Source organism: Lycium barbarum, unplaced genomic scaffold (assembly GCF_019175385.1).
Source record: "Lycium barbarum isolate Lr01 unplaced genomic scaffold, ASM1917538v2 unchr_scaffold_36, whole genome shotgun sequence".
In the NCBI taxonomy this organism is placed as follows: domain Eukaryota; kingdom Viridiplantae; phylum Streptophyta; class Magnoliopsida; order Solanales; family Solanaceae; genus Lycium; species Lycium barbarum.
The window spans coordinates 1-10490 of record NW_026843489.1 but is presented as its reverse complement, the minus strand read 5'-3'; the positions used below and the strand labels follow the sequence as shown (position 1 = coordinate 10490).

Sequence of the window (10490 nt, the reverse complement as noted above, 5' to 3'; positions counted from 1 at the left end):
AGCTGGTCATAGGTGAGTGATGAAATTTCAAAAATGATACCTGATTTGGCATTACAGAAAAAAAGAGTGTTGGAGATTTTTCGTTATCGTTGTCATGGCTGTGAACTTCTGAACTTCTGTTAATCATACTAGCCAAATGTTTGGATAATGGAGAGGGATAATTCAATTTTGAACTAGAGTAAGGACTTCGAAATACTTTTCTTGGTAAGTCAAAAAAATAAATTACCAAGTGACATTTACAAAATTGTCAAGGACAACACTTGTAGAACAAGAGCCCCACCCTTGCACACTGCTAATTAACTACTATAGGTATAAAACAACTATCCTATCAACTCCAACAAACTTCTAAGCTAGGGATAGCAGTTCAGTTCAATCACTCTCGTTACTAGCTTTGACTTCATATATCCTTTACAAACTGCCTTTTGTATGATTAATCTAAGTACCACTTGTGGATTTTTTCTTTTTAAAAAAATATTATGCCCATTCGAGCATTTTATTAATATGCAGAAAATAAAATAGAGTTTAAAAAGGCCCAACCCATAATTGGGTCAGGCCCAAAATAAAAGCAACAAAAATTAAAAAATGCCAAATAAATAAACTTTTCCACTTTCCTAAATGGAACCCTATTTATCCGGTGACTTCTCTCTCTCTTTATCCACGCTTTTCTCTGTATCTGGTCACCGTGAAGGTGAATACCATATGATGTTATGCTGATGGTTCATTTCTGATTCACACCTCCAGATGTGGAGTTCTTCATTGCCTCGTATCTCCATCTTCAGGTAAAACTTAGAATTTTATGAAAGGTAACTATCTCGGTTTCATAGATAAATTTATATAGAATCTTTGAAAAAGACCATCTACCGGGAGTTTCGGGTTTAATACCAATATTTTTGCAACAAATCCAATAAATCTAAGTGTAGTGCTTGGTGTATTGATTTTTTTTTTTGGAAGATCACTTCTGGTCCTAGGGTTTTTATTAGTTAGTCCTGGTAAAGACCCCAGGCAACGTATTTTTTTGAAACGAGGGATTTATGTCACCACAAACAGAGACTAAAGCAAGTGTTGAATTCAAAGCTGGTGTTAAAGAGTACAAATTGACTTATTATACTCCAGATCTATTCATCTTCTTAATTTCCTGCTGCAAATTAAGCTTAATGGCCTTGTCCTTGTTATACATGTACCAATTTGGAACTCTATCTGTGTTGAAACCACAATCCGAGCTCATCTCGTTGGTTGGACCTCCATAGCTTCTGGTAAATTCTCCATCTTCCTTACTTCTTGTTTCACTGCTGCAATTTTCCCTTCTCCGATGATATTGTTGATGATTCTGTTGAACATTTGCCTCTCCTTCTCACTTTAACTTTGACTTGCATAGCTTAAATGTTTGTCTATTTGAATGAGCACCATATGATGCTAATACCAGAAATAAAACATCTATCCAATCTATTTGTTCAAAGTTATAACTGAGAATTTGAGTATAAATGTTGTTTCTGTGTTTTCCTTGATGTTTATGCCCAAAGTTTGAATGTATGTGTCTTCTACTTGTTCCTTGATGATTTTGTTCTGCATTTTGATCATTGTATCTTCTGAGTTACATAGATTAGATACCTGCAAAAAAATACACAAAGTTAGTAAAAAATACCACCATGTTCTCCTCCAAATGGATTTAAACATGATGATAGGCTTCCTTCCCTTGTCCTTTCTCCAAATTTCCAACCAGCACCCCCGCAATTCCTCCATTTCCTCCATTATCTTGTAGTCCTTATTCTCAAATAAGGAATCTTGGTCTTATCACTATTGAGAATCTTCCTACACATTGATGGCAATTCCTGAAAATTGTGACACTGCAAAGAGGCTTTCTAAGGCCTGTTTAGCCAAGGCATCTACCAATTTATTCCCTCTCTTAAAATATGACTGAAAGAAACAGTCATAGCATTTTTTATCTCCAAAATCTCTTCAATCCAGTTAAAAATTCCCCATAGTGGTTTCCAACCCTCTTCTAAAATTTTATATATCATTTCTGAGTCAGTTTGGACTATGATGTTGTCAAGCCCTTCATTCCTACAATATCTCATAGCTTCTACAATTGCCATCACCTCAGCATTTGTGTTCGTAGTAATGCCTATATCTGCAGCTTGAGCATATATCAAGTTCCCATCTATGTTCCTCAAACAAAAACCATAAGCACTCCTACCTGGATTTCCCCTAGAGGCCCCATCTGTATTGCACAACAACCACCCTGATGGTGGAAACTTCCATACCACTTTTATAATCTTTAGCCTATTAGTTCCTTCCTCCCGCATCCTTATCAATTCTTCCCATCTGTGTGGCACCTGAGTAATTGATGAATTCCTGACCATTACTAATCTTTGGATAGTTGCAAAAACTAGATATATAACTCTCTCAATTGACTTTTCCCTATATGCTTAATGGCATTCCTTCTCTTCCATAATTCCCAGATAATGATAGCTGGAATAGCTTTGTAAATCATCTTCCCTCTTCTTTTGACTGGGGCAGTCTACCACTCTATAATTCTTTGTTGTAAAGATAATTCCTCGATGTTCATTCCTGCAATTAAAGAAAAGTAGGCCCAAATCTTGTTAGCTGCATAAGATATAGCAAAGAAATGTTGAATTGTTTCCTCCTTTGGGTTGGAACAACACCAGCATTTGGATGCCATATTATAATGCATCTTGTTCAAAACATCATCCAAAGGAACATTATATTTCCAACATCTCCATAGAAAAAAAGTTATCATGAAAACCAGTCCTTTAATCCAGATATGCTTATACACATCCATATTCTGCCCACTCAATCTGATATACTCCCAAGCTGACTTGACTGTGAAATCTCCCTTATTATTCAATATCCACCATGGCCTATGCATTCCTTTTTCTGCCCTTGGAGGTTTGATAGTGGTGTCAATATGTTGCACAATATCCTCAGGTAACAAATTATTCAATTTATCCATGTTCCACTTCCCATCCTCCACCACATCTGATACATTTTGAATATTCTCATCATATCCTTCAATAGAATAATACAAAGCACCCATGCCTGTCCAATTATCAAACCAGAATTATGCATTTCCCATACCTATTTGCCTCCAAATTTGATGCTCTATTAAATCTCTAGCTTGTAAAAAATTCTTCCAAGTTTGAGATCCATATCTCCACTGAACAGTCAAGGGATTTTCTTTCCTGCAATACTTATTAACAATGAAGGCACTCCGTAATGACGGTTTAGTCCTGAGATTCCACCATAATTTACAGAACAAAGCTACAGATACATCATGTAGTGATCTGAATCCCATCCCTCTTTCCATTAATGGTAAACAAAGATAATTCCAAGAAGCCCAGTGCCTACTTTTCCCTCCTATTGTGTTGCTCCAAAATAATTGGGCAAACATTTTATGCATTTGCCTGATTACACCAATAGGGGGATTAACTGCAGATAAAAGATGAATTGACATACTTTGAAACATATATTTAATAAGAATAGCTCTACCCCCAAAAGATAACAGTTTCCCGTTCTAACTCTGTCTCCTATTCATTATTTTCATCAGAATATGTGTGAAAAAATCTTTCTTTCTCCTACTTTGGTATATAGGACAACCTAAGTAGATGAAAGGAAAACCTTTTCTACCAATCCTTGTGATAATTTCTACAGTGATGCTCACGTCCCCAGGCACTTTTTTGTGCATTTACACTGCACTTTTCTCCCTGTTGATCATTTGCCCTGATGTGATCTCACATTTCTTCCAAACCTCCATAACAAGCTGTAGAGAAAACACATCTGCTAAGGAAATGATGATCATATCATCTACATAAGCAAGATGGTGCACCTTAGGACTCCATTTAGGCATCCCATAACCTTTGAACTGAGGAACTTGATTTAGAGCATTGAGATTTCTAGAAAGAACCTCTGCAGCTAGAATAAACAAAGTAAGGGATAATGGGTCCCCTTGCAGAAACCCCTCTAAAGGACTGAAAGATTCCCTGTTGTTGCCCATTGATCAATACTGCTAACCAGCCGGAATATCATATCTATCACAAATTTAGAAAAACCCATCTGCCTTAGTACTTTGATTAAGAAAATCCATGAGACCCTATCATAAGCCCTAGCCATGTCTAGTTTCATGACTACATTAGTAGATTTTGTCCTCAACCTGATATCTGAAATAATTTCCTTAGTAAGTAGGACATTCTCCATTATGCTTCTTCCTTTCACAAATCCTGCCTGATGTAGAGAAATAATTTCTTCTAATCACTCCACCATTCTTTCATGAATCAAACTTGAGATGATTTTATTACTAAAATTGCTCAAACTAATTGGTCTCATGTCTGAGAAGGTATTGATAATATCCTTTTTAGGCAATAGGACCAAGTTAGTATGAGTGATAGACCTGGGTAATTCTAATCCACTGAAAAAATCTTTAACCATATTTATTACATCTTCTTTTATGACATCCAACAGGTTTGATAGAAAACTCCAGTAAATCCTTCTGGCCTAGCAGCACTTTCTCCATTTAGACTAAAAACCACTTTCTTTACCTCTTCTTCAGTTGGTACTTCCCCCATGACATCATTTTGATCAGCATTAATCTTCTGTGCAACTTGATCCAGTATTTTAAAATCAGTTGGGCCTTCTTCCTTAATAAATTGCTCTGAGAAAAACTTAATAGCCTCTGGGGATAGATCCCCCTGTGCCTCTATCAAATTCCCATTCTGATCCGGTATTCTTTTCAATTGCAACCTCCTTCTTCTACCTTGCACATAACCATGGAAAAATGCAATAGTCCTGTCCCCATCCTTGAACCATTGCATTCCAGCCTTTTTCTTCCAAAATCTTCTTCTAAGTGCAGATATCTATTCAAATCAGCCTGAACTTTATGCAGTCTCTCCCTATTTGCAGGGGTAGGTAGAAGTTCAAACTGAATTTCATGCACCTTAATCACATCCTCCAAAGTCTCAATCTCTTGAAAGATGTTTCCAAAAGTCTCTTTGTTAAAGCAGCCTTTACCTTCTTCAGCTTATAATGGAACAAGTTGAAAGCATTAGCCATAAAGTCAGCCTTCCAATGTTCTTTTAATGTATCCACAAAATTATCATGCTTAGCCAAGAAATTGAGAAACTTGAAAGATTTTATGAAATTTTCAGTTTCTCCAGTATAAGATATTAATAGAGAAGCATGATCAGACCCATATCTGATTAAATGAGACACTTCCAAACCAGTAAATTTGTCCAGCAAGGCCTGATTCCATAGACATCTGTCCAACCTCTTGAAAATACAATCCTCTCTATTTTGAGCATTCCACCAAGTATATTTTCCCCTTTTAAAGCCCGGATCCATCACTGGACAGCTTTGAATGCATGTTGTGAAGTCATGAACTTAATTTATTGTAATAGGTAGACCTCCATACTTCTCTTCTTCATATGTGATGACATTAAAATCTCCTCCTATCAGCCAAGGCACTTGAATTGTGACAGCCAGTTGTTCCAAAGCCTCCCATAACTCCAATCTTTCTATCTGAGTACACTTTGCATATACTAGAGAGACCACCATCTCTTCCATAAGCCCCTGCATCTTCAATTTAAGAGTTAAAAGTTCTGGATGATCCTCTACAATTCACACCTCAAATATATCATCTTCACACCTCAAACATATCATCCACCAAAGCCAAAATTTTATTAGAGCAGTTAACAAAAGTAGGTTGTAGCCCTATTCTTCTTCTGTATTCCTCTTTCTTGTCAGCATCTTGAAAAGGTTCTAGTAAATAAATAAAACCAAAATGATATTTTTGATGCATCTTCAATAACCTTGTAAAAGCTTCCATTGTGTTCACAGATCTAATATTCCAAATGATAGCATTCATAAGGCAACATTAGATTTCTGCAAAGTTCTTCTTGTTTGAACTCCACCACTTGGTGGTACACTGTTGTCTCTTATCTGCTTCTTCTTTCCTCTCCTTATTGCTTTATACACCTGTTTTGGAGAGAGATCCCCTACTCTAGCCATTGCTTATATGTTTTGATCAATTGAATGCATATCAAGATCTTTTCCCCCTAAAATCCCAGTTTTTAGGATTCTTGTATCATGTTGAGTATTTATCACCTCCAAAACTGTACATTCACCTTTATCCACCCCTCTTTTGATGGACTTGTTACTTTCACCTGCATTGTTTGGAGTGGTAACACTATGTTGTTTGCTTTTTGATAAAGATTGTACAGAACTGCTGCCTTGTTGCCCTTGTACCTCATTTACTTCTGGTTGCAAATTCTCCTTCTGATCATTGGTTTCCTTCGGACGGCTTATTACTTGCTCTATTGACTGCATCTTCTCAGGACTTGTGATGTTTCCTGAGTTGACTTCTTCTTCCTCTTCTACTCTTTGCCCTTTGTTGTTACTTTTACTAGAAGATTGCACTGATTTAGTCTTCTGCTGTGATTTTGAATTGGTACTCATTCCTAGGCTTTGTATTTGAATTGAATCTTCTTTCTGCTCCTTTTCTACAGCTTGTTTGTCATTTTCTCCATCCCCCTAACTTACTCTTGGTTCTTGTTATGCTACATTCTGCGAATCACTTGTCTTTTCTGTTGCAAGTTCCATAATCTCCTCTTTCATGAAAAACTCAAATTGATTCCTCTCGATTCTAGGGATTCTAGCCTTAGATTAAGGATTAATAGAAGTAAATGGAGGATTCTAAGACCAAGGAAGTTACCTTTGTGAAGAAATATCCAAAACCCTCTAAAAATCGCCTCCCAAGCCTTAAGATATGAATATGAAATAATGACAAGAGGCTGGGTTTTAATCACTTTTAAGTCACAGATTCAATCATCACTACTTCCACGGCATCGGGGCCGCTACGGCGGTCTCGCTAGGGTGGTTTCTCAGACCGCTATGGCGGTCTACCTAGATTCTCCCTACGCCGCTCTCGCGGCCATGGCACCGCAACGGCAGTGCCGCTATAGCGGTAATGGTGCCACCATAGCAGACACCAGAATCTTAAACTCAAGTTTCACAATTCAACCCGAAATTCCGACTATCACCCGAGACCATCTGCTTACAAACTAGATATGTAGACATACATAAACACACGCTACGAAAGCACTCATGACCTCAGAATTCCCATCGGGGGTCTCGTTGACCAAGTCAACCCCCGATACCTCAAAACTAACTTCCCAACCAAAGTCCCAAAATGCACCCGAGTGCATTGGGAATCGAACCGAATATGCACACAGGTTCTAAAAGACCATTCGGACCTCTCCGAATCGACGGATTATCAAAAAAGGTCCGTTTACCCAAAAGTCAATTTTGAGTCAATCATTTTTCGCTTTTAAGCCAAATTTCCCCAAAACTTTCCCAAATCAACTCTGATGACCTCAGGAAGCATGCCAACGGTCCCCGCGGGTCAAATATGAGCTAATAAATCTCAAAAACTTTATCAAAAGGGTCGGAAATGAAACAATGACCAAACGGGTTGTTACAAACCATTTCTCTCTTTTTTAAGTTGAAGAAAACGCATATTGTGATACACACTTTCAATTCAAACAAGTGAAGTTACCATTTCTTTTTCCTTTTCAACTTAATCTCTTAGACACTTTGTTCAAAGTTGATCTTGTGCAATTTTTGTATTTGATAATTTGTAATAGAGTTTTATGAGACGGAGTGAGATTCGTTGGCAACCTTGGGTTGACATTTTTCCAAAAACATGCAACTCCTCTCGCCATTTCAGGTTATGCATTTAATTTCTATTTTATGATGTTTCAAATGTTTGGCACACTTGTATGAATCTTCACACTTTATGAACCAAATGAAGGAAAAGTTGATTGGAGCAGCTATTTGAAGATCAACACAACTGGGTTTACATAAATAGCGGAGAACACACAATCATATATTTTATCTTAACCTTTCTTTCTTTATAAATTTGGACCATTCTTTAAGCATGCATTAACAATGCTACACTCGTTTGCACATATATAAGGCTAGCATATCAGAAGAAAAAATGTCAAATTGCGGCAAAGAGCAAAGTGTGATGAATTACTTGATTCTCAAATCTTTTCACCTATGCATCTGTATATCTTTAACGGTCAAAGATATTTCTTGAGAGTATATGGGAAAAGACACTGCAACAAAAGATCAAGAAGAAAGTGATAAAACCGGGTTCTACCTTATGTTCTTAGTCCTTAATTAACAATAGAATATGATTTGAAAATTTAATATTTATAAATATTAGAATGAATGGACATACTCTAATAATAGATATTATGTCTTGCATGCATGTTTACCAGAAGAAATTGGATCGGTTATATATAATTTCCTAGTATTTATGCAAAATGTGGAATATTATTTTCAAGGTTATAAGACATAAATTAAAACTTACAGTAATGCATGACAATTAGATCGAGATCATGAAAATGATCTAGATGAAGCCTTTTATTTGGATGAATCATATTTATACTTGAAAAGGTATTTTGGATGATTCATATTCATACTAACCTTATATATGTGCAAAAGGAGTGTAGCATTATTAAGGCATGCTTAAAGAATGCTTCTTTTTATTAGTATAGTATTTCGTGTTTTATGACTAGAAAAAAAAAAGGAATCAGTTGTTGTTGATCTATCTCTAATAGTTCATAGCTAATATGATTTTTTTTACAAGCTTACGTTGATACGACATTTAAAGATAATTAACCACGATGTTTTGTTATTTGACAACATATTCTATCAATAGTTCTTGATCGATGACATAGATTTTTATATATAATAATTTTTTGATAATAATAATCAAATAATTAAAAAGAAGGTGTGTCTTTTTCAAGGCTTGTGATGCTCATTGAGGAACCAACCAGAACTTATGTTGGTAATCAACCTTTTTGTTTTTGTCTTTAATTGTTAGCTGCATTTAAAATCAAAATACACATCTATACAAAAGTTTTTTTCCTGTATTGTAGTCACAGTGAGAAAAGCTATTTTTCTGAAATTCTGCCAGAATCTTCTGCATTTCTACCAACGGAAATATATTGATGTTCCGTTTTCTATTGGGTTGAACTTCTATCGTAGAAGAAATAAAAAAATGAAAATTTAATTTCTTGAATAAGAAATGTATCTTGCAAACATAATTTTTATTTACCCATTTGCACTATATATGTAGAAAAGATTACTATCCTAAAGATAGTTGCTTATAATGCCTACACTCATTTTACATTTTACATAAAAGTTTCTTGCAACATTTCACATGTATATCCAGTAATGTTGACCTCAACAAATAAGTTATTATATGAAGATTTATATCAATCATTCGCATAAACTTGTATATTAATTTTTAATATATAATTACTTACTCAAATCTGTCTAAACATATTGTATTATTTTACAGAATTGGGTGCTACATGACTGGACATACACGTGCAATGCATGTGTAGAGATACTAGTTGTTTATAAATATAGAAAGATATCATTCGTTTGAGACGAAATAAAAAGGAAAGTGTGACACATAAAACAGGACAGAAATAGTAACTATGTATATTGTAAATACGTGTTATATATTTATCAATTTAATGTAAACATTACATACAGGTAAATACATTCCATATATAAGTTTGGGTAATCAGGATTATTAGAGTAAAGTCTAGGTCACACCGCCTGCTACAAGTACTAAATATTACAAGTTTCTAAATTCTTGCTAGATATTCCTTTTCTTGCTTATTTTGATTCTGGAAAAGCCTTCTCCATTGAGTGCAATGCCTTAGAATCACCTTCAATCTTGACACTGACTTCTACACCTTTTGATTTTGCAACTTCTTTGAGATCCAATATTTCATTAATGTCCTCTTTATCTGAATCCTTGTAAACAAAATATAGTAGCATTTGAACGACTCCAAATAGAAACCCCAGTACGTTTGGTAACTGCACAATCCCCAATGGGTAACAAAATTAAATAAAAATCAAATTCGTTGTTTAGAAGAAAAGAAAAGGTTGGAACAGGAAAAAAGCACTACCCCTCTATTCCATTTCTATAGGACGCTTTTTCATTTGTAAGATACTTTTTCGTTTTCTTTTAACTTTTAAATTCCAATTTGAATCATAATGATATAGTACTCTTTTATAGAGAGAGAAATATCATCGGCGGGACGACCTAATATACAAGCTACTAAGGCAAGTGTTTTAGGCCCCTAAATTATGGGGGTCCATTTTTTAATAGTAGTTAGTAAAAGTAGAGTTAGGTGTATAGTTTTTTTTAATTTTTCCTTTTAAAAGAATTAAATTAAGCTAGAAAATTGCTTCTTAAAGGCTGTCTCATATGCTCAGCAAACTATTTCAAGAAACAACCACCCCAAATTTAAATAATGTCCAATAATTTTCATGTTTAACTATTAAATCTACTGAAAATCGGATCATCCTTCATCTTTTTTGAGCGTGCACTAACTTCCTTTTACTTTAGATGTATACCTCACACACATGTTTAACAACAATATATATGTGATTTT

The 10490-nt window shown here is 35.2% G+C and overlaps 1 protein-coding gene across 1 annotated transcript; it reads right to left on the bottom strand.

Moving 5' to 3' along the window:
• Positions 1–1574: 1574 nt before the first annotated feature.
• On the bottom strand, positions 1575–2360 carry LOC132625704 (uncharacterized). The gene is made up of 2 exons (XM_060340294.1): positions 1888–2360; positions 1575–1608 (listed from the first exon to the last, which is right to left on the bottom strand). The coding sequence occupies exons 1-2, from the start codon at positions 2358–2360 to the stop codon at positions 1575–1577; spliced, it is 507 nt and encodes a 168-aa protein (XP_060196277.1).
• Between the last annotated feature and the right edge of the window lie 8130 nt (positions 2361–10490).